The sequence below is a fragment of the Bison bison genome, unplaced genomic scaffold (genome assembly GCF_000754665.1).
Source record: "Bison bison bison isolate TAMUID 2011002044 unplaced genomic scaffold, Bison_UMD1.0 scf7180017864353, whole genome shotgun sequence".
Lineage (NCBI taxonomy): Eukaryota > Metazoa > Chordata > Mammalia > Artiodactyla > Bovidae > Bison > Bison bison.
In genome coordinates this window covers 5,189,075-5,214,411 of record NW_011494925.1, presented here as the reverse complement: position 1 = coordinate 5,214,411, position 25,337 = coordinate 5,189,075, and the positions used below count along the sequence as shown (strand labels likewise).

General features: G+C 47.2%; 1 protein-coding gene across 1 annotated transcript in view; it reads right to left on the bottom strand.

Moving 5' to 3' along the window:
• Positions 1 to 13,808: 13,808 nt before the first annotated feature.
• Positions 13,809 to 25,337, bottom strand: part of GALR1 (galanin receptor 1) — a 14,231-nt gene continuing 2,702 nt past the window's right edge. Inside the window, exons 3-4 of the mRNA XM_010855063.1 lie at positions 22,161 to 22,226; positions 13,809 to 16,446 (exon numbers count right to left, since the gene is read on the bottom strand). Coding sequence (XP_010853365.1) covers positions 16,129 to 16,446; positions 22,161 to 22,226 — 384 coding nt within the window. The 3' untranslated portion in view covers positions 13,809 to 16,128. The remainder of the gene's footprint in view (positions 16,447 to 22,160; positions 22,227 to 25,337) is intronic.

Genomic DNA, 25,337 nt, shown 5'->3' with positions numbered 1-25,337 from the left:
GTCTGTTTTCAAGGATTCCTTCTATAAAACTCCTTACCTCCAGGGAGGCCACTGAGAGGAAAGGACACAAATGATTAAGTATTTGGAAAGTTGGTGAAGTCGAACAAATGCATACAAAAGGTTAACTGGAATTCAAAACTGTTTCTAAATGCCTAACATGGCATTCCCTCCATGAGACTGAAGTCCCAACAAGGGGGACACAGTTGAAATGAAATCACAGGAGACATTTGACAAAGAGGCAGGGTCCCTAGATCTGTTCTTTACCCTGACTAATCAGAATTTCATAATATTTTTCTGTTCATCCAAACTTTCATTCTCCAAATAGTATGACCTGATTGTACACAGTAGAGTATAGCGATCTCAATGTGGAAAACAGTATGGAGTTTCTTCAGAAAACTAAAACAAGCTCCAACAATCCCACTCCTGGGCAAATATACAGTGTGGGGTGTGTGTGGGGTGTGTGTGTTGTATGTGTGGGGTATGTGTGGTGTGTTGTGGGGTGTGTGTGTGGGTGTGTGTGTGGGTGTGTGTGTGGTGTGTGTGTGGGGTGTGTGTGGTGTGTGTGTGGTGTGTGTGGGGTGTGTGTGTGGTGTGTGTGTGGTGTGTGTGTGGTGTGTGTGTGGGGTGTGTGTGTGGGGTGTGTGTGGGGTGTGTGTGGGGTGTGTGTGGTGTGTGTGGTGTGTGTGTGGGGTGTGTGTGGGGTGTGTGTGGTGTATGTGTGTGGTATGAGATTGAAGAATGCAGAGCTGGGCAGTGAAAGGAAGTGTGTTGCCCCTATGAACACTTACTGAGCCCCATGAAATTGCAAAGATCAAGAAGACAGGTTTGTATCCTAAAAGAATTCAGACGTGAATTGCAGGTTTCCTACTTCAGGGTGTATAGACTTCACCACAGCTGTGATGATGTTGACAGGGACAGTAGCTAACATTCGAGGCGTTCGTCACTGGCAACATGCCCTGTGATGTCCTCTGGCTCCTGTGAGCCTCATGGCCTCCCCCAGAGAAGGGCCTCGTGGCCGCCGTTGGCATCGCGCTGTGCTGCCTCTCCTGCAGAAGAGGGTCAAGTGGACGCTGTGCACGTTGCAACGCCCAGGTCAGCAGGACTGAAGGCCAGCCCAGCCTCACGCTCTGCTCTGACTGTGCAGGTATTAAATGTGACCACGGGTGAACATCAGAATAAAGTCAGAGACAGAGGAGACCTTGAATGTGCGCTTGGCACGATGAAATGTTATGAACCAAGTGTGCAAGCCTTCTGACTTGTTTTGAAATCATTTTTTCAAAAATAGCTAAAAATGTCTAGTGACAATCAAGGAAAGAACAGAACAAGAAAAAGAACATTAAGCAAACAAAATACCAGACGAGTTTCTATGGTCTTTCCCTGCAGAATGTCCTTCACAGGAAATTGCATTTTAAGATCTTCTCAGGCAGAAAGACCCTGTTTGCAAAGTGCAGGGCTTTGTTGGGGTGGAAACGGGTGTTACTCTAAGGACAGCATCCACCTGTCCTTAGTCCCTGCCGGGGTCATGTGCCTACCCATGCTTCCGGGCAGCAAAGCTGTCCACCTCTTTCTGGCTTGACGCTGGGCACCTGCAGGGCCAGCTCTTCCCCATCAGCTCCTCCCTGTGAATCCCCGGCTCAGAGCATCCACTCCTGCCACTTCCCCCTCCGTGTTCCACCCACGCCTGCTGAGACCCAATCCTGTCCCCCTCCTCTTGTTTGTAGAAAAGCCTTAGTATCTGAGGCCTTCCCTGAGTTCCAAAGAGCAAATGTAATCAAGTAAGAAAATACAGACACAAAGGAAAGCAGCCAAGCAAGATAAAGTAATAACAGTTTAGCCCGAAAACAAAGCCAAGGGACTTCAGTTCCTCCTCAAGGGCTGTGGACATTATCCTGAGCCATGTCCTTGAGCTGTTTTGTAGACAGTCAAACCCACAGCAGGTGGAAAAAATAACTGCCTGCTGACCACTAGCATGTGGACCCCAGAGCGGCTGGAACCAGAGGATTGATTCTGGACACACTACCCTGTTACCTCCCCATCAATCAGGGAATCATGCGTGAGCTGCTCAGTCACTCTGGAACCATCCACCCTCACTTTGCCTTTAGAACCCTTCAGTCAAGGCCATCAGGGAGTTCAGATCTTTTGAACATATTTTTCTTGCTTGGTGGCTTGTAATAAATACCATGTGTGCGTGCTAAGTCACTTCAGTCCTGTCCGGCTCTTTTCGACCCCGTGGATGGTAGCCCACCAGGCTCCTCTGACCATGGGATTCTCCAGGCAAGAATACTAGAGAGGGTTGCCATGCCCTCCTCCAGGGGATCTTCCCAACCCAGGAATGGAACCCGAGTCTCTTAAGTCTCCTCCACGGACAGGTGAGTTCTTTACCACCAGTGACACCTGGGAAGCCCAATAAATACTGTACTTTTCTTAATAATGACACTTTTCTTAGTGTCGCTAGACTGGCTCTGCTGTTGGGACCCAAGTTTGGTCAGCAACACACTGAACCTCTTTTAGAAAGAATGGTCAAAATGAATAGTGTCACACCTCTAGAATTCAGAAAAAGCAAGAAGATGGATTCTCTTTGAGAGGCTTCAGAGAGAAATGCCGCCCCACTGACACTTTGATTTTAGTCCAGGGAAAGCTGTGTAGGGCTTCTGACCTACAGAACAGTAAGATAATAATATATCTATATTGCTCAAGCTGCTAAGTACTTGGAAATGTGACATATCAGCAAGTGAATTCCAACACACGCATGTGTGTAGGCTGCCATCGTTGTTTCTAGCAAATAGAAAGGAGGTGCGGAGGGTCGGGAACGGTGTTTGTCTCCTCAAATGCAATGAACATGGGACCCAGAAAACGGAGGCATTTTGAAAGCTGAACTTGGAAACAGTAATAGGATAAATTATAATTCAGCTTCACTGAGAAATATATTAACAGTGTCACATTGTCATCTTCTATTGTTTTTCTGAAGTTGGATTTTTTCACTCTCCGCTGAAGCTACTCTGACTAATCCCACTGACACAGTCCTCAGTGGAAAACCCGAGAGCCACTTCGAGAGCTGGGTTTTATGTAACTTCTTTTGCATCACAAGTGGGGGTTTTCTCTCCACCTTTTAGAAACTGTTTCATCTGTGACCTTCTCCTCTGATCCTCCTCATGGCCTGGCCCTCCTGTACAAAGGTCCCGCGGGGCCACCTCCTCCTGGCCTGCCCTCCGCAGGGTGGCCTCACGGATGTTTATCCCTGATCTTCTGGGTATCTCGTCAAACCCGCCAGTGATGACTCCTGAGTCCAGGTCCCTACCCAGACCCTCCCCCTGAACTCCAGGCCTGTGCTGGTCGGCAGGCAGCCTGCAGGGATCAGAAGCACTTTCACACTAATACCAGGGAGGAATCTGCCTTTTTCAGTGTGCTGATGTTTGTGCTGATGGAACACCAGGATGGCAGGTGAAACCACAGGCTCAAGCACCAGTAATGCCCATGACATCCAGCCCCACTGGGAGGGAAAAGGATTGTAACGCAAGCCCACTCCCCTCACGACAGTATACCTATCTGTACATGCATTTTTTTACAAATGTGGTTATCTGGGTTAAAACATGCAATGAGTTAATTACTATTATTTTAATAAACTGATATAGATATTTAAATTTTTCTGTTTTAATTTCCAATGCCATAAACATGGACGGATACAATCCACAGAATGAAAAGCTCTCTGGGAACTCATGGAGGTCAGAGACCCACCCGCTCAAGGGCACGTCCACGCTGCCCTGATGCATTTCAGGCTGCTAGTGGTCCAGTTATCTGTCAGTACATTCGAGCTGTTCATGAAGCCTGGAAATCCCCTGCTTGTATGTGTTTCCCTCATCACACCATCATGCCTTCAGCATCCCCCAAATGAACTATTGGACTGAAAGAAGACCAAACCATTCAATCCTGTGTGTGTACGTGTGTGTGTGTGTGTGTGTGATGGAGTTTTATTAAAGTATAAAAGGTATAGAGAAAGCTTCTGACATAGACATCAGAAGGGGGAAGGGAGAGTACCCCAAACCATTCAATCCTAAAGGAAATAAACCTTGGATATTCATTGGAAGGACTGATGCTGAAGCTGAAACGCCAATACTTTGGCCACCTGATGTGAAGAGCTGACTCATTGGAAAAGACCCCGATGCTGGGAAAGATTGAGGGCAGGAGGAAAAGGGGGCGACAGAAGACGAGATGGATGGATGACATCATCAACTCAATGGACATGAGTTTGAGCAAACTCTGGGAGATAGTGAAGGACAGGGAAGACTGGCAGTCCACGGGGTCGCAAAGAGTTGGGACGCCACTGAACAACTGAGCGACAACAACAACACGGTGAGTTAGACACAAATGCTGTTCAAAACCGTTTGTGCGTTAACTGAATGAGAAAGAAGACCAATATCTGCGTTTGGACCACAAACTATGATTGATTAAGGTAATACAATCTTTCTGAATTCATGATTAAGAAATACTTTCTAGTAAAAGAGACAAACGACAATACATTATACATTCATATGAATCACTGCAGCATATTCTTTTGTTTTGCAGTTATTCAAATAGTGTAACTTAAGACTATGATCCTTCATCTGCCAATATTCTATATTACAGTGTGGTCTCTCTAGAAACAAATTCTTAGAATTTTATCCATTTTCTTTCCACTTCTCTGAATGAGGTCATTTCTTAAGAGACACTCTTCAAGAATTATGCCTGGGAAGTCCATGGACGGAGAAGCCTGGTAGGCTGCAGTCCATGGGGTCCCTAAGAGTTGGACACGACTGAATGACTTCACTTTCACTTTTCACTTTCATGCATTGGAGAAGGAAATGGCAACCAACTCCAGTATTCTTGCCTGGAGAATCCCAGGGACGGGGAAGTCTGGTGGGCTGCTGTCTATGGGGTCGCACAGAGTCGGACACGACTGAAGTGACTTAGCAGCAGCAGCAGCAGCAGCAGCAGCAGCAGCAGCAAGAGACTATGATCTGCATGCTGTGATTAGGTTAGGTTTCAGAGAGTAGAGAGGCCTTTGTTGTGTGCGAATGCCCTGATTTCAAGAGCGTACAAGCATCTCTTCTCACAGCTAGCCCCAAACAGTCAAATATGCTCAAACCGAATTCCACATAACAGCATCAAAGACAGGGAGCAGCTTCAAGTGCTCTGGTTTAAGTCTCTTAAATGGGAATTTTACAACTCGGTACTGTAATCCTCAGGGCTCCCCTGGTAGTTCAGACGGTAAAGAATCTGCCTGCAATGCAGGAGACCTGGATTCGACCCATGAATCAGAACAATCCCCTGGAGGAGGGCATGGCATCGTACTCCCCAGCATTCATGCCTGGAGAATCCCACGGACAGAGGAGCCTGGTGGGCCACAGTCCACATGGTCATAAAGAGTGGGACACGACTAAGTGACTCACACTTTCACACCTTCACTATACTCCCAGTGGCAGAAGGTAAGCACCCCCACAGGATTATCTGTGAACACGGCACCTCCGGCCTGTCCCTCACAAAGGCGGGATCATGAGTCTCAGAGATGCACTTCATTTGGTAGACGCACCACATTTCTGAACAAGAGGGAGGCACTTGGGCTGAAAAGGCCTCAGAAATGCCATATCCTCCTCACCGCCTCTGGGCGCCCCATGGTCATGCTTACTGATGGGCCAGGAAGAAAGAAAGGGGCATCATCGCCCCAAATCCATCCAAAACCTACCAACAACACAAGAGAGGCCGTAGATGTTAAGGGTAGGTCTGCAGGCAGAGATTTCCTTCTCCCTCATCCCATCGACATACCTGAGTGTGCTGGTGAGCAGAGATGGTTCTGAACTCCCCCGGGCGCCGCACTGGCCCTCAAGCCTGGGAACATAGGGTGGATGGGCAGGCAGACTGCATCAGGGGTGACTGCAAAGGCGAGAGTGTGAAACCGGGAGGAGAGACTCTGGTCACCAAGGGGGATGCTGCCCCTACCCCCAGATTAATTTGTTGAAACAATCCACGGTGTGATGGTGCTTGGAGGTGGGCGGTGATCAGGTGGTGACAGCAGAGCTTTCAGGGATCAGCATCTTATAAAGGACGTTCCAGAGAGTTTCTCCCCGGTGCCATGTGAAGGCGCAGCAAGAAGACAGCTGCTTATGTATCTACCGGCTATCTTTAGTACTGGAGATTTTTTACATTTTTAAGTGATTTTTTTTTACTGTATCATTGAACATCACCTATACTTGTTCAGTCACTCAGTCGTGTCTGACTCTTTGTGGCCCCATGACTGTAACCCACCTGGCTCCTCCGTCCATGGAATTTTCCAGCAACTCACCGGAGTGAGGTGCCATTTCCTACTCCAGGGTATCTTCCTGACCCAGAGATCAGACCCATGCTGACTCTGTCTCCTGCATTGCAGGCAGATTCTTTACCGCTGAGCCACTGGGGAATTCACAAATAATATTCATAGTACAATCCAATTTTTCTAAAATTCCTTCTCCCTCCCTCCATCCCTTTTGTCTATATTTAATTATATTCTTTGGAGAGAGGTGTAGACTGATAATCAGATGTTGGCAATGGCTCTTTTTTGATAATAAAACTTTGGATGAATGCTTTCTTTCTTCTAATTTCTGTAATTTTGTGACATTTTTATAAAAACAGTAGACATGTATTCTTTTTTAAAATAGAGAAAGAGGAAAGGAAGCAGGAGGAGAAGGAGGAAGGGAAGGGATGAGGAAGGGAAACCTCTGTGAATACAGGTACCAACTTTTCGCCGTTGTGATCCATTCACATTTCACACAATAGCTCCCAACGCGAATGAAGCTAATTTAATGCAATAACTTGGCACCGTGTTCCTATATGCAGATGAATGCTTTACAAAACGCTGCAACTATGCTTTATTGAAACCAGCATACTCATAGATAAGAACACTTTGAGGAACAAATTTTATTTTCATTTTAAGAAAAGTGATCCAAATCCTAGATTCCAGCTAGATTTCATGCAGAACACAAAAGTAGGGTGATTCAGAGTGACTACATTTGCTACAAAGTAAGTGAACATCACCTCTTAACTTGGGGTGGTTGGCTTTGCAACTTTATTCATACTATGTGTATATATAATAGTCATGCTAAATTTATAGATGGTGACACAAATGTTAGAGAAACAAACTTTAGAGAAGAGTTGTAACAACATCTGGTACAAGAAGATCCTTGGTCAGCACTATTTATATAGCAGAGTTTAAACAATTGCATTGGTAAAGTAAAAATACAATATACATAGATTTTCTTCCTCATCCATATTATTAAGTTATCAGGTGATATTTAATTGAAAAACTTTAAGCACAGTATCAGTTACATTTATCTCTCAGAGATAATAATGTAGTTAAAAATTAACAACCACACAGACAAACATGCACACATTTAAAGAGTGAGTTCAAAAAGTCACATGTAATGAGTTTTGAACCCTGTATTTATCTGTCTATAGTATAGGGGAACAACACGAAAGTATAGGTGCTCCTTTCCACCAAGTTATTTTATTTTATTCTCTAGAAGAAAAATGATAACCTCTGAAACTCCTACACGTAAGTTAATAAACTCCTTCACGCTCCTGAAAGCTGACACATTTCTGTAGCTGGGGTCATGTAAGAGTTGAACAGATATTTTATGAACTTGTTCAATGTACGCAATAAAATTGAAATGATTTAGGTCCCACAGAAGCAATTTTTTTTTTTTTTTTCCATTAGAACCACAGAAATTTAGACGTGTATCAACCTGATGGCTCACCACACCTTTGGACACCTGGGAGTGTTAAAAAAAATGCATAAGCTCCACCTCTAAAACCATCAATCAGACGGTAGTTCTGAAAATGTGGTCCCTAGACCAGCAGCATCAACGTTAGCAAAGAGCTTTGTAGACGTGTAAATTGGGGACCCCACCCTGAATCTACTGAATCAGACGTGGAGGGGAAGCCACATAAGCTGAGTTTTAAGAAACTCCAGGCAATCGGAGGCTCAGTAACATTTGAGAACAGCTGCTCAAAGCTGAGGGCAGAATATCAGGATTCGCTGGATCTCCCCCACTCACTCAAATATGCCGTCAGTCTGGGGTTTTATTCAGCATTCATAGCTATGGTGTCAGCTCTTTGTGACCCCATGGTCTGTAGCCTGCCAGGTTCCTCTGTCCATGGGATTCTCCAGGCAAGAATACTGGAGAAGGTAGCCATTCCCTTCTTCAGGGGATCTTCCTGACCCAGGGATCAAACCCAGGTTTCCTGCATTGCAGGCAGATTCTTTACCCTCTGAACCACCAGGGAAGATCTGGGACTCATTCAACCAAATTCTTTGATGTGAGAGCACCAAAGACAGCATTTCCCAGCAGACAGCAATTTACCAGCAGAATTCAACCAAATCTCAAGTCCCCTAACGTCCATCATCTTTTCTAGAACACTTCACAACTCTCTTCTTGACTTGGGCAGAGGTCAGGTGAGAGAGTGAAACATGTGGTCACTGATATTCAAGGGATCTTTGCATCTCTACCCCCATTGTCAGATCTTCAATCGTTACATGGCAGTAAACCATGATTCTTGGAAAACCAACATATGGAAAGTAACACTGATGTATCCCTTCCCGGCTCATAAATATTCCTAAATTATAATCAGGTTTTATTTTGAGAGAAGCATGAAGTTTCACTCTTTATCCACGGTAGACCTATTTGACTTCCCTGGTGGCTCAGACGGTAAAGCATCTGCCTACAATGCAGGAGACCTAGGTTTGACCTCTGGGTCAAGAAGATCCCCTGGAGAAGGAAATGGCCACCCACTCCAGTACTCTTGCATAGAAAATCCCAGGAACAGAGAGGCCTGGTGTAGCAAAGGGTTGGAAATGACTGAGCAACTTCGCTTTCACTTTCAGACCTATTTTGAAAACATCAAAAACCCAGGAGTGTGCTCACTCACTAAGTATCTCCTAGCGCCAGTGTCTCTATGAGGCCCCCAAGGCTCTGAAGATAACAGCGCAGGATGCCTACGACACCCCTGGTCTCATTTCATGTTCACTGACATTGATTTTTAGCTACATCCACATACCAGCTATGGTCTCTTTAGAAGAAAAATGACACACTTTCCATTTAGAACAATATTTTCTCATAGTCAAAGGTGACCCTGATAGGTGACCCTGACAAAATGTACCCAAACCGCATCCTTATTCTTCTTCCCCTTCAGCAAGATGAGATTCCCACTGGAAATCAACATGATCCCCATCCACTTCTTTCTTGGATCTCTGTTGTTTCTAAGTGGAGATCTTGTTTAACAGAGCTTCCCTGATGACTCAGAGGACAAAGAATCTGCCTGCAATGCAGAAGACACCGGTGACATGGGCTTGATCCCTGGGTCAGGAAGAGACCCTAGAGAAGGAAATGGCAACCCACTCCAGTATTCTTGTCTGGGAAATCCTATGGACAGGGGAGCCTGGTGGGCTACAGTCCACGGGGGTCACAAAGAATCTGACATGACTGAGTGACTAAGCCCAACAACAGCAACCTACAACGCTGAAGGACAAGACATCTGTTTACATTCTGGTCATTCTGTGTCCCAAAGTCCCAGCGATGTTTCATCTTCACTCCCAAAAGACTGGGAAGTTCAAGTCCAAGGATGGTGGGATATCCTTAGACAGATGGATGCACTTGGCCGCTGCAGCGGGTTGGGGAGGAGCCTGATAGAGCAAGTGCAGGGGACCCGCTGCAGCCTCAGGCAGACAGCAGGAGTCCTCCCACCATCCATTGAGTCAGAGCCTCCCAGAGGTGACCAGGGCCACTCCCAGAGGATGAACTTATTTATGGGCAGCCCCCAAAGACAGCCCCCAGGCAGACCATGCCTGCAGACCGGCTCCCCTGCCTTTGGTTCTATGCAGAAATTGCTCACGCGTGCTCCCTAGAAAAGTGATGTGCTCTCCCTGTTTGCATTTCTGACAGTTCACTGCTAAAGGGAGGACTGTTGGCCAGGGAACCAGGAAAGAGTCATCAGACCAGCAAAAAAAAAAAAAAGTGAAAATGGGGGTGGGGCCCAGGCCATACATGAATCCCTCAGAGATGACCGAATTCAGAAGATCCTGAGCATAGAAATGATGGGTGACTTTAAGGAAACAGCAGGGAGAACAAGAAAGGACACGTCTGAGTCGCAGAAGCAGGGAACAACAGAGAGTCAGACAGTCAACCTAGCCAGCAGGTGGGACGGGCCTCGTGTGAGAGTTCTCTGGTTACCAGTCAAGTTTTGTGTGGAGAGCAGAAGGCAGACGAAAGCAGAGACCCTCCAGCCGAACTGGGAGGGGGGCCGGGGGCTGCTCACCAGGCGCCCCCCGACTCCCGCGCTCCGTCAGGGCCCTGAAAGCTGGCTGACTCCCCAGGGCTGGAGGAGCGGGCTCCGCGGGTTCTCCTCACCAGTCCAGGCCAGGGCCCTGAAGGAGCCAGTGGACTCCCCAGGGCTGGAGGAGCGGGCTCCGCAGGGATCTCCTCACCAGTCCAGGCCAGGGCCCTGAAGGAGCCAGTGGACTCCCCAGGGCTGGAGGAGCAGGCTCCGCGGGATCTCCTCACCAGTCCCGCGCTCCTCCAGGGCCTGGCATGGCCTGCTCCATCCCAACGCTCCCCCTGCTCCCCTTAACCCACATAGAAACAGGGACGCGGCGCACTTTCCTGGAGTCTGCAGCTTACAGCCAGGCATGACGAGCCGGGCTTCCTTTGCTGGTCAGCCCCGCGGGGCCAGAAGTCGGCCCTCCACTGGCTCTGACGCTGAAAGGCGTGAAGGACACGCTCAAAGACGGCTGAGCTCCCTCTCCACCAGCACCAGCGCCCAGACTCCCACATTTCCACGCACCTCAAGGCAGGTTAGCATGACAGCCCCAAACAAGCCAGCTGAAAGGAGAAAACAAGCCTAATGGATCCACAGTGGTCTTCAGAACACATAAAGAGTTCTCATTTCAATAGGAAACACCCTATATTCTGAAATAAGGTTCTGCAGAACATGATGTACCAAAGAAAACCGACAGCAGACTGCACAGCTCCCCCCAAACCCCAGGGTGCCTTGCTGATCCCACTACCTAAGAGTCTAAGAGTCTAAGTGGCAGATTCCAGTTCCCATCAATTCTAGCAGCCAGCGGCTGGTGGCTTCTCTAAAATGTTGAGAACTGGGGGCACAGCCCCCATTTCTTGAGGTTCTCAGAAAACTATTCCCCAGCAAAAAAGAATGGGACTTGCATACAAGTCAGCAATCCCACTCCAGGTGTAAATCCAGAGAAAACTCGTAATTCAAAAAGATCCACGCACTCCAGTGTTCACAGCACCATTATTCAGAACAGCCAGGACATGAAAGAAACCTAAATGTCCTTTGACAGATGAATGGATAAAGATGATGTGGTACACACATACAATGGAATACTGCTCAGTCATTTAAAAAAAAAGAAAGAAGGATGAAAAAATGCCATTTGCAGCCATATGCATAGATCTGGAGATTGTCATACTGAGTGAAGTCAGAGAAGGAGAAATATTATATGACAGCCCTTATATGCAAAATCTAAAAGGAAATGATTCAAATGAACTTACAAAGCAGAAACAGACTCATAGACATATAAAACAAACTTATTGTGTGGCAGAAGCCAACACAATATTGTAGAGAAATTGTCCTCCAATTAAAAAAAAAACAAAACAAAACTACGGTTACCAAAGGAGAAGGGGCAGAAGGGATAAATTGGGAGTTTGGGATTAACAGATACACACACAATATATAAAATAGTAGCCAACAAGGGCCTGCTGTACAGCACAGGGAATTCTATTCAATATGTTATAATAAACCATAATGGAAAAGAATCTGAAAAAGAATCTGTATTATATACGTATAACTGAGTCACTTTGCTGTACACCAGAAACTAACACAATATTGTAAATCAACTACACTTCAATTTAAAAGAGACCAAAAAGGATGAGGCTTTCTACCCCAAAGCAACACGAAAACATTTAGCTACAAAATTGGCTCTTCACACAATTGTGTGAATACAGCAAACTTAGCCAACATTCACAGACCCGGAGGGAAAGTTTGACCAAAGGAAGAGACGTCACCCGCCACCTTCCCCCTCCACTCCCCATCGCTGAGGTGTCCCCACCACTCCTGATGCCCCCAGGACAGAACCCCGATCTCCAAGACCTGAAAACAGGTGTGGGAGGGCCCTGACCGTGAGCACAGGACCCAGCAGAGGGGCTGCGCCCAGGCCTGCTGCCATTCCTGGAGACCTCACCACACGAGCAGACCTGCCCACGGCCGAGTCCCATGTTCAGAGGGTGGAGTGCGTGCACTGGCCACTCACACCCACAGAGGAGAAGAAACCAGCATCAGAGCCATGCGGTGCTCTCACGGGAAAACAAACAGAGGCCCCTGAGCTACGCAGACAACACCCGGCACGCTCCCCTGCACACAGCTGCCTGAGGTACACCCAGCCCACACCAGGGACGCTGAAGCTTTTTACGTGATTCTGGAGGCTCAATTTTCCACTTTTAAAAAGGAAAATGTTAAAATACAGCATAAATTGAATCCCTTTTGCAGTTTTTTTCCTTCCAAGATAACAAGTCACCATCAGCAGTTTAGGCTACCTGCTCTAGCTATGTGGAAACTTTTAAAATCAGCACATCCTTAGATAAACGAGTCATTGACATCTGCTTGACAAATAACTTAATATGCAACGTTTTTTGATGACCCAGAACAACATGACTAGCTTACAGAGAAAATCACTTAGAAATATAAAGTCAGGAAGATATTTGCAATCAGTGCAGCTGGAAATTGACAGATTTTAGGTAAGTTTCCAGAAGCAGCCATTTTGATCTCTTGATTCAATTTACATGACTATGTGGTTCTTGTACACATTTAATAAATTATTCAGCAAGAACATGACAAAGGTATATAATACATTGCTTTCCTTGATGTAATGCTGCTTCAAGCATAAGCACTGGGGATCGTACGGCATCTGTGGAGAGAGAAGGGATCCTCTACTGCCCAGAACCTGACCTTTGGTATCAGTTAACGTCTAGGAATTATTTCTGCACCATCTCAATGTATCTGAGACATCGAGCAAATGCAATTATCCTCAGGATCACAATTTGAAGTTGAGTCACAAGAAGCTTTTAGCCTTGCATGAGTCACGCAGTTCAGACATCTCTCCACAGATACGCCTGGGGCGATGGAGGAATTTTACTGTGGCTTATGTCAGAGTGAGGAACTCTGGATCGGAGCAAGGTAGGACGTGAGCACACAGGGCTTGGAGATGCAGAGGAGAGGGGGACGACGGTTTGATCCCCAGTGTGTGGAGTAAAATAGTTCCATTTACAGCAAAAGGATTTCCCTAAGATACTCAGAAATGGGCTCAGCCCCCACATTGCTGAGCACATACATGGTCGGAGCAGCAGAGAGACTCTGTCTCAGCAACTCCTGAGGAGACAGGACAAGACCAGCTCCTCAACCGTGTCCCCATATTCATCAGCAAGGAACCGAAATCGTGCTTTATGCATATGAAACAGCCAGTATGCCCGCTATTTAAATATTCCAGAGCCATCTCCCCATGAGAAAGCAAAAGGCCCAGAAAGATAACAGCTGCCTTGGGCCACTAGGGCAGCCAAGTCTAAGGAGAAAGCATCATTTTTCTTTGAAGTTTGCAGAAAAACGAGGTTTACCCAGCATCCGGACTTTAAAGGCGCACCGGGGGTGGGGAGGTGCAGCGGGTGTATCTCCTTTAGCCTGGCTGCTAGTACTGGGGGGAAAGAGAAGCGTGGGGGGGGGGGTCTGGGTTACTCAGTGAAGAGGGGGTGGGGCCTCTGAATGGGTCCCCATTAATTACACATGATTACAAGGGTGCCCCAGGAAGTACTTGGTCTGCAGATACAAGTTCTTCTGGAACCCCTCACTCAGGAAACTGTATGCAGTTTTACATCTTTGCAGACCTCCGTTACCACCGAAACTCATTTGAGGAGGAGACAACGTAAACTCTAAACAAGAGGAATTGATTAGAATGACGCTGGACAGAAGAGCCCACCGGCCTGTGAAATGAAGCAATGCGCATTTATACCCGGCGCTCTGGGCTCTGCAAATCGGAGATGACAGCATCTGGAAGTGACCAAGGCATGACAAGGGTAAGTACATCATGTCCAAACCCATGTCAGCACTTGCCCGAATAGGGCAGCAGTGGCTCCTGCGTTTGTTCCAAGGCTTCCTTTGTGTGCGTGGGAATCAGAAGAGAGTGGCCACAGTGCGGGGAGCCACTGCCAGCCGAGCAAGTCCAAGCAGGACACGCCTCTTTGTGCAGCTGCGTGAATCCACACACACAGAAGACGTCCTGGCGTGTGCAACGGCAGCTTCAAGTTCCACAAAACTCGTGCGGTACCGTCATCAGAGTAAAATGTTTCTGCTGCCATATTTGAATAAAGTGCAAAAATTTTTCCGTGCAAAGGAATTACATTGTTCTTAAAAATACTCACATAGGTGTATGTACAATTTTTCCCCTGGCCATCAAACATGAAAAGTCATGATTTCCCATCCTCTGACAATTTTCTCCTCTTCTATCCATAGAACTATTTATAATGTGGCAAATGTAAATACTCTTAGCTGGAGGAATATAGTTAGTAAAATAAATTCACAAACTAGAGAAGCTAACATGCAAAGACTTACATTGAGTTGATCTTTTTGATCCAAAATTTGATATTTCACATGAAGTCCTCATATGACTCAGGTATGCATTACACAAAATTCTTTTAAAAATTTTTTTTCTTGCTTTTGTGTCATCCTAAAATGTATCAGTCTTGCAGTCTGAAAATTATTTACTAATATAGAATCATTTCATCTTTTCATACCATTTTCTCATTATTAAATATAAAACTGTCACAAAAACTACATTTGAAACTAAGTTATGATGATTTGAACCCCAAATTAACATTTCTAGAGGGAGCAATATTTGGGATAAATATGCATTAGACATCATTACAAATTTGATGAAAAAAGCATTTGTTTGGACATGATATGCCCAGCTATATCCAACCATTAGACTGTTTTTTCAAAGTTTATCTGAACCAGACATTTTACTATGCTTACTAACTTGCCTCACATGGCATGACCATTATCTCATGTGGCTTATAATTCATAGACATTATTCTGAATTCATAGAAATTATTTTCTGTACATCATTTTCACTGACATTTAAAAAATTCTCCTTTTGAGTAGATTCCACTCAAGGCATAGCTAATACCTTAAAATATACATATGTGTGTGTCAATATGTAAATTTTTAATGTCCAGTTTCATTCTCAGAAACTCATTCACAGCTTCAACCATGAGGATTGTTTCAGGTGGTGGTTTTCCCTGATTTTTTTGGTCATCTCAACGAAGACTAAGTTCACAGCGTAGTTTTTCACTGACATCCTGATGGCTTACAACCCAGGATCTTGCTGCTGACTGCCTGAGATGAGCTTAAGAGACCTCATGACTGCAGACGGACACAGCACATTGCAGAAGCCGCATACACTGCTTACAGCTCGGAGCAGATGCAGCAAATGTGCAAATAAGCTTATTTCCATCAGATGGATATGTCTTAAATCAAACGGCCCCAAAAATAAAACTCAGGATCAAGTGTCCATAATCGTATCTGAGACACATATAGTTTCAACATTACCACTGATCTTAAAATTGAAGAACTAAAGCATGTGTTTTCTAATTACATTTGTTTCCAAAATACGTAGATCACAAATATTCCTGACCACCTTGACAGGCCCTTCTTCCTTATCCTACAAAGAATACAAATCTAGACAGTCCTATTATAGACTCTTTACAGTCTTTAAATAAAGTTTCTTGAGAAACTTTCATTTCTTAAGATGTATAAAACTATATTATTCTTTTTTTGCTTATGGAATAGAATTTAGAAATAAAATAAAATTTAGAAATGGCCTTCACTAGACCTAGGGATTTTCCAGGTAGATCAAAGTACTTTTTAAACACAAGTGGAATTCAATCAATATAATATGAATTGTTGTTAAGATAGCAAGTTACTGCCTTGCTTAACACTGCAGTGTATTTCTCTGTCTGGTCCACATGCATGCAAATACCACATTTTGAAATAATACTCTTTTTTTCACACGTGAGTACAATTGGTTGATGGTGGGGTGTCTAGTCGACTTTTATTTTCTTTAGTGTCATTAAGAGGTGACTCCTTGCGGGCGTGGCACTTGAACACTTGCTTATAAGCCTTCCTGAAGTTTTCGGAGAGAAAGGCGTAAATGATGGGGTTCACGGAGGAGTTGCTGTAGGCCAGGCAGTGGGCCGTGATCCTGAAGAAGAAGGAGGCGGGGGTCAGCGGGAACACCCCAAACTCAGCCCAGAGATGGATGACGTGGTGGGGCAGCCAGGAGACTCCGAAGACCACCACCACCACCAGCACCGTCTGCGCCGTCTAGGAGAAGGGAAGGAAGCAGAGGCGCTGATTACAACAGAGGAGAAGGGAAGGAAGCAGAGGCGCTGATTACAACAGAGGAGAAGGGGAGAAAGCAGAGATGCTGATCACAACAGAGGAGAAGGGAAGGAAGCAGAGATGCTGATCACAACAGAGGAGAAGGGGAGAAAGCAGAGATGCTGATCACAACAGACAGGAACAGCGTTCTAGCTCATGCACTGACAGAGGGAATTTCCTGTACATCTCCACAGAATCAAGTGCATCCTAAACCTGCTCTGGGTGCTGACCTTCACGTGGCAGTCACACCCCTAAAGGAGCTATAAGCGTGGCCCGGTGGTCCCCTGTCCACTCTGCCCCTGGAGAGAAGCAATCCCACTGGGATCCATGAATTCAGGGAGGCAGGGTGGAGGGGAAGGAGAGAGAGAAGGAAGGTGCTTATTTTCCCTCCAGCCTCACAACCATGGAGCAGGGACTCCCCGACCAGGAAACCGCGGTGGACCCACAGGTCCTTTCACAGGACAAGCTTGGACCTCCACCCTGCAGGAATGTTCTTATGTTATGCCATGACTTTGCTCTTACTTCCTGTGAGTTAGAACCTGACTGTCACAGCCCACAGTGCCCAGAACACGAGGCTTAAGATAGCAAGTCTTCCAGAAGAGACGCAGGGTAGCTGACTGACTCGGAGAGGAAGTTTGTCCAAGAGGCAGGCTGGAAGCCAGGGAACCCGGCACAGACGGGAGAGGAGATGTTTGGACTTCAGGACGAGGTCGGAGCAAGGGCGGTCAGGGCGCCGGAGACGGGAGTTACACTCATGTTTACTCTGACCACGCGATGGTCAGAAGGTGCCACGGGCCATGCAAAAGCCAAGAGTTTGATGACCTTTGAAAACTGAGGCCACCTCCCTGGGCCTCAGCCTCCTGGCCTGTGACTGGGGTGACCCAACCTGATGATTCTCTGACTGGACCTGGCCCACTTAACACCTTCAAACAGTTCGGGTATAAAGCTGACCACAGGGTTTCCAGGGCGGCAGGTTTCCAGACTGAGGCTGCCGCACACACAACACGCAGAGCAGACCAGCACCCCGCTCCCGGACGTCAAGGATCATCTGCTGTCCATCCGTTTACCCGTTAGTGTATGGGATGTGTTCCTGATGATTCAGTAACCACCTAGACACAATTACACCTACAAATAGCAAGGAGCACACCCACTGTCCTTCCTAAGGCAGGAAGGCCATTTCTGTGCAGCACAAAATGCATGCTCTCTGGATATTCTGTTTCACTGCTCCTTTCAGGAGGTTTTCACTAAGTAACAAGCTGAGGGCAGAACTACACCCCGACAGCTTACAGATAAGAGCCACACTGTATCTGTATCCCTGTAGGGCAACTGTCAGCAGGGTGGCTTTTCTATGGAGGGTTTGTTTCTGTGTATGTCTACCCAAGGTCATTCAAAACCTGTCTTTTATTTTTAGCAGGTCTACTGGTCTTTTCAGAACCATGAGCAAGGTTCCTTTCCTTGGTCTGCCTGTAGCTTTGAAATGTGAGTGACTTAAGATTGCACTATAAATCAGGAAAGAATATCAATGGGTACTTACATAAACTTTATCTTTTATCAAATGATGCTCCCAAAAGACTTTAACAGAATGCTTGTTTAATACAATGTTTGTGCTCCCAGCTATGTGTCGACAAAGGTTCACTATTTATTTTCTGCCTATTTCATAGGCATCTCAGCCCATCCGAGCTGGTACAGGAGTGGCCTCCATACCAGCCACAGCTTCACACGATGCCAGCACATCAAGGTGTCTAGGGAGAGACACGCATGGCTCCCTCCTTGGTCTCTCTCACATCAGAGGACCAGGACCACGAAACTGGGAAGACGTGGGAGGGATGCAGAAAGACATCCACCCACGGAACAGCGCCCTCACCCACCCCCAACTCAGAAAACATGCGCCTGGAACACACTAGCTCAAGGTCAAGATCTGGTCAAAATAACCCACTGTACTAACAAAATAATGGCTGAGCACCAAAGAATCAATGCTTTTGAACTGTGGTGCTGGAGAAGACTCTTGAGAGTCCCTGGGACTGCAAGGAGATCCAACCAGTCCATCCTAAAGGAGATCAGTCCTGGGTGTTCTGATGTTGAAGCTGAAGCTCCAGTACTTTGGCCACCTGATGCGAAGAACTGACTCATTGGAAAAGACCCTGATGCTGGGAAAGATTGAAGACGGGAGGAGGAGGAGTCAACAGAGGATGAGATGGCTGGATGGCATCACCAGCTCAATGGGCACGAGTTTGGTGAGAAACAGGGAAGCCTGGTTGCTGCAGTCCATGGGGTCGCAGAGTCGGACACGACTGAGCAACTGTACAACAACCACAGACCTGGGTTTGCAGCAGGTCAGCGAGCCATCGTTATGCAGCACTTCATGAAAATTCAAGTATCGGGGTCTCACGGCCCACAGCGCTGCTTCCACAGGTCGTGCGGATGACGTACCCACCCAGGAACCTGCCTTCCTACATAGCTCATGAGTGCTTGAAGAATCAGTGAAGAATTCCGCAGAAGCCACAACAAAAGCAAGCGACCTCTCCCACCTCGAGGAGAAGGCTGAGGAGCTTCCTCGGTGCTGACCGCACCCGGGCTGACCCACACCGCCTCCTCGGAAAGGTTCCAAACTTGCTTCTGCTCTTCCCCTTAGAAAAGTCAGTGAGGAGATGAGGCCCCCTGTGGGGATGGGGGCTATTTTCATTTCTTACAGTATCATTTGCCTGAATCACAAATGGGTTTACACCCGATGCATCGCCTACGTTCCCGTCTGTCCATGTAGCGTGCAGGACCACAGCATCACCGTTGGATAGGGAAGAAGCCCTCGTTGAAGGTTATGTGCCAAGTCTCTGCATGAATTCTTATACCTAAGGTTGGGCCTTTTATTAGCCTGCCTTCTTTTTACTTCTTGCACTGAAAGTATCTGAAAAATAGTAATTTCTCCTCTTCCTGTGAGATGCTCTTTTTCAAGCCATCTGAGACATCTGAATTTTTTTTCCTTCAAAGAATTTTGCTCATAATCCATCTAATGGAACTTGGCAGGGAAGGAAAAAGTGACTAAATGATGAGACTGATGAGAAACATTTTGTAAATTGTACAAATGACAGCCAAAAAGCTTGTTGAGTTACTCCAAGCCAGATGGGGGAAAAGAGCAGCTGTTAAAAGAACCTCATGGTTAAGAAGGTACCACAAGGGTCTCACATATACCTCCCTATTACCAGGAACCATCCTGGGGAAGTCTACCCGACTGGGAAGTCTTCCAGAAATTGTTAAGAATCTTATTTTCCTATCTGATCAGCCTTGTGCCAGAAGACGTTTCTCTAGGTCCAGCCGAGCCTAGTGTTAATCAAGGCCGGGCTCTGTACTGTGGTCAGTACTATTTTGGCAAAGAAAAGCACACTCTTCTTCTCTATTTTCCTCCAAACAGGCAGGAGAGCTGTTGAGCAAGTTTGTGTTGAACCTAACCCTCCACCCCAAGAGCGCTACCAGCCTTCAAACGAAGTGGAGCCCTTATGGATGGACACAGCACAGGGGAAGGGGCCCTATGCAGCCACTGAGGCGGGGAGCCAGAAATGGGTACAGCTGAAATGAATAAACCTCCAAGATCTTCTCACATCACTCCATGATCCATCAGAAACTGAGTGTGTACACACCCAGGAACACTCTTCTCTGCCTGGACCCAGAGCAGCATCAGCGGAGCCGACCCAACCTCCGCCTCCAGGCGGAGACGCGCTGGCTCTCCACCCTGGGCCCTCCCCTCCGTCTCCCCGTTCCCTCTTCCTACCCTACTCCCTACACATGTCTGCTAGCCTTTGCCTAGACCCAGGTACATGCACATACACAAACTATTTATTCTATGCAAACAAGGAAGTAATTAAATACATCAAAAGAAATCTGACATCTGTTCAGTGGTTATTAAGGGTCAGAGGTTGTGAGAATAGAAGAGGAAATCTTCCCTCCTCCAAATGTTGAGAACTTCTCCCGTGGGAAGAATTGCATTTACATATACGTTCCCTGGTGGCTCAGCCAGTAAAGAATCTGCCTGCAGTGCAGGAGACCCTGATTCAATTCCTGGGTCAGGAAGATCCCCCGGAAAGGGAAAGGCTACCCATTCCAGTATTCTTGGGCTTCCCTGGTGGCTCAGATGGTAAAGAATTTGCCTGCAGTGCAGGAGACCTGGGTTTGATCCCTGTGATGGGAAGATCCCCTGGAGGAGGGTATGGATACCCACTCCAGTTTTCTGGCCTAAAGAATCCCCATGGACAGAGGAGCCTGGTGAACTATGGTCCATGGTTGCAAAGAGTCAGACACAACTGAGCGCCTAAGCACATATAATATATTCCCTCACATGTGAGTGTCTTGTGCTTCCCTAGTGACTCAGACTGTAAAGAAGCAGCCTGCAAAGTGGGAGACCCAGGTTTGATCCCTGGGTCAGGAAGATGCCCTGGAGAAGGGCAGAGCAACCACTGCAGTATTCTTGTCTGGAGAATCCCATGGACAGAGGAGCCTGGCGGGCAACAGTCCACAAATTCATAAAGAGTCGGAATGACTGAGCAACTAACACAACAACAATACACATGCCTCATACACACACACACACACACCCAAATGTACACATATACATATAAAACCAAACAATGTAAATGTTAAAATGCTCACTAATCTTTCAGTTCAGTTCAGTTGCTTAGTCGTGTCCAACTCTTTGTGACTCTAGGGACTGCAGCCCACCAGGCTCCTCTCTCCGTGGGATTTTCCAGGCAAGAATACTGGAGTGGGTTGTCATTTCCTTCTCCAGGATATGACCTGAGTAAGAGGTAAATTAATCCCAATTTGTAAAATAGCTTTCCCTCAAACTGGGTTTGAAACATAATAAATTGCAGGGTGTTAGATGCTGTCAAACTCTTCAGGGGAAGCTTGTGGGAATCGGGATTCAGGGGAGAATGAGAAAGACAATTAAAGATGGGCTGGACCCCCCTGAGGCCGCTCCCATCTTCAGTTCTGCCCCCAGGGGGCCAAACCAGCACCCGACTGGGAGGAAGAGAGCAGAGCACAGCAACTGCTGCGAGGCTTCAGGGAGGGATACAACAATACTCGCTCGAAAGATAATTAAGACGGGGCCTCCTGGCTCCACATCAGAGACGGTAAATACACAATAAAAGATGTGTGTCTACTAAGTCTCTTCAATCGTGTCTCTGCGACCCCATGGACTATAGTCCGCCAGGCTCCTCTGTCCATGGGGTTCTCCAGGCAAGAGGACTGGAGCGGTTGCTGTGCCCTCCTCGAGGGAATCCTCCCAAACCAGGAATGGAACTCGGGACTCCTGCACTTGCAGGTGGGTTCTTTACCACGAGCACCACCTGCTCAAGCAAACTGTGGGTCCAGCCACCTGACGCCCTGTCCCAGTCACCCACAGCACACCTTCTCCAGAGGCTCAGAATCCAGAAGACACACCTTTCGGCCCCTCCCCAGACCTCCACCCACGTTCTCAGGCAGCTCAGTCACCTGCCCACCCTCAGCGGCTGACTCTCCATGTCTCCTCTCTGCCCAGGGCTAAGATGTTCATTTCAAATCGCTGAACCCAGGAACCATAATTTCACAGGAGGATGCAGGAGAGCTAAGAGTATACAGTAAACCAAGCTCCAGAAACGGCACAGAGAATGTAAACCCATGAGTTTTACCTTTTTCTTTGATGCCTCTGACTTCTTTGACACGTTCTTCAACTTTTTATGCAAATGGTTAAGGACCTGAAAAACACAGACAGATAAAATCGGTTTGCCTCAGACCGCACAATTCATTGTCCACTTTGCATTGACATTTCCTGATGTTCTGCAAAGGGAAGACCATGGTTTACAAAATCACGCAAGCTGCAATTCACATGAGCTGGTGGAGTAATGACGACTGTGGATTGCCATGAACATCTGGTCTTCTAATCACCTGTGTCCGGAGCACCTGTTGGCAGAGCTCTGGTGCGGGTAGCTCCGAGGTTTCTTCCAGAAAGACCCACTCCGCTGCCCATACCTGCATCCCCGCTGGCCTCCCTGCCACCTGGTTTCCCCTAAGAGTCTACATTTCCACAATCCCAGGTCCCTGCTACATGTTAAATCCTAGATGCGTGGAAAAACTACAGACTGCCTTCCAACACGCTGATAGCTGACAGGCCACCTTTCTGCAAGGTTCTACAACTAATGGCCCATCAGGGAGGCTTCCAAGGAGACACTTGTTTCCTTCCTTAGAGAAATTAGTTTTGTCTTCTCTCGCCAGCGTCATACTCAGGAGAAATGATGTGAGACACTGTGGTTCCACACAAGAATTTGCACCATAAGCCATACAACAGGGTCGGGATGGTGGTACACACTCCAGGCAGGTCTTGAGTTCATTCTTATGAGTGAAAAACCTACGGACAATCAGCTCAGGGTGACTAAGGGCTTGAGACTGCCGGTCAATTGCTCAGTTGAGTCCCTCCAAACACTGGAAACAGTGTTCCAGCCACCTCCCTGTCCCCCTGGAGCACCACAGCATGGAAATAATTTAATCAAATTGAACATATTACGAAAGCTGCTCTGTCTGGGCAGATGCAACCCTCCGGAGTCATTGGGCACTCCCTGATCGAGAAGCCATGGGATTTATCCACCACTTCACAATTCCCTGGGCTTCCCTGGCGGCTCAAGTGGTAAAGAATCTGCCTGCAATGGGTTCGATGCCTGGGTAGGGAAGATCCCCTGGAGAAGGCCATGGCACCCCACTTCAGTATTCTTGCCTGGAGAATCCCATGGACAGAGGAGCCTAGTGGGCTACAGTCCCTGGAGTCACAGAGGCGGACATGACTGAGCGACTAACACTTTCACTTCACTTTCACGATTCCCTACCCCCGAAAAGCAGCTGTCATGGGGTGTGAATTTCTGACTCCAAACTCCCAGCCCTACCGAAATACTGCTCACTTCCCATAGGGGCTCAGCATCCTCCGCAAGACAAGCCTCTCACTTACTATGGGGACATCTGGGGTCACTCTCAGTACAGCAACAATGGGCCCATCTACTGTCCTGCCATCAGCAACTGGGGTATTAAAAATCAAATGGAAGAGAACGACAGAAGGGAGGCTTGTGCAGGAACAAACGAAGAGGACTTTCAAGAGGGAGGAATGGGCTGGACAGGGCCCCTCCCGGCAAGGACCAACCGGGCCAGGTTCCTTGGGGACAGCCTCCCCACCGCCAGAGGAGGACTCCAGTCACTGAAAGAAAGGGAGAGATGGCAAGGCAGCGTCAGCGAGGGCTGCCTGGAGAGGGCCCCACGTGGAAAACTGAGATGTTACCTGCTATGTTACCGGGCCGGGGCCACTCAGTCCTTCCACAGACTCGGGGATCACATCTCATAACTACGAAACGCCTAAGGAACGCAGTGGAGCGGTCCACGGAGGAAAAGCCCAAGCATGTTTCTCCTGGCTCTGTTCCACTCCATGAGTGCACACTACGGACCCACACTGACACGTGTGACGGACCCCACGAAGGTCTCGCCATCAAAGGAGGAAGGGGTATGACTGCGTTTCTCGGGAAGCTGATGACGTGGTGAGCGGGCACTTCCCCGTCACTCGTGCTTTCAGAAGTGTGTGCAGGAGGCCCACACCCGTCCTGGCACAGGTGCGGGAACCGGGCAGGTCACGAGTTCACCTGGTGTCAGGCCAAGGAGGGCCCAGGAGAAGCACCCCCCCGAGGGCAGAGTGAGCCAGCCCCACAGCAGCAGCGGGCGCCCCAGACTCACCCTCCAGCCCCGCACTCTGGGTCTCCGGGGAGGGCAGGTGCAAAGGACCTTCCACTAAACTCCTGTCAGTACAGAAGGCAGCTCTGGAATGCAATTCCTTTGTTAACTTCAAAAAAAACAAAACAAGAAAAACACTGTGATTTTATATGTCTTTTGATCTGGGCCTTGGGGTAACAACCAATCTTGAATGTAACATTTAAGTAGTGAAACCCTTCCATGCAAAGCAGTGACTGATCAAAGGAAAGCAACTGAAGTCTTTAATCTTTACCTTTTTTCAAGCCCTAGAATGAATATGCAAATATTACTTTGAATTTCAAAGAAATTTCCAGTTATGCTTAAAGGCAAACCATTTCCATATTTTTAAAAAAAATCCCAATGATCATGTATTTACTGAATTTTTTAATTTAGAAACTTCACCTTAGGTGTGACTTTTATAAATTCTCAAATGACAGAAATGTAGGCTGGTTTCTTCCTAGAAGTTTATCTTGTTGTTTCCATTAAAAAGACCTGAATTTCCAAAAGACCAAAGACTTTTGGGAAACAAAGGAAGAATATGCTTCAAGCATAACCCATGTAATGATGAATGAAAAGCCAAACACTTTAAGACTCTCTAGTCTCAAGGCCCATGCCCCACAGGCCCGCCTCCCCAGGGGGCTAGGAAGCCCTGCATGGAAATCCTTCCTGAATGCTTTACCAGCTTCACAATCTCAATCAGCTGCTTCACTCCTCCAAAACCCTCTATCCTTATCAATAAAATATGCACAGTGGCTCCAACCCACTGGGGCGCCTGCAGATCAAGTGACATAGTGCACACTGGAGACCTCTGCCCTGTGCAGACCAAGCTTTGATTTGCTTTTGCTAGAAGCAAAGGGAATAAACCAGCCATTTATCAAAGAGCTAAGCTACAGTGATTCCCAATTTCCTGCCTTTACTGCATCTCTTTATGCACAACCCTTTGGTGCAGGACATTCTTTCAGATCATATCCGAAAACATTACCATTCAAAATAGACACTGCTCTAGATAGATGACCTGGGGGAAGGGCAAACAAAACCAGGTGGCTCATAGTCCACATTTCTGCTGGGGGGGGGGGGGGGAGGGA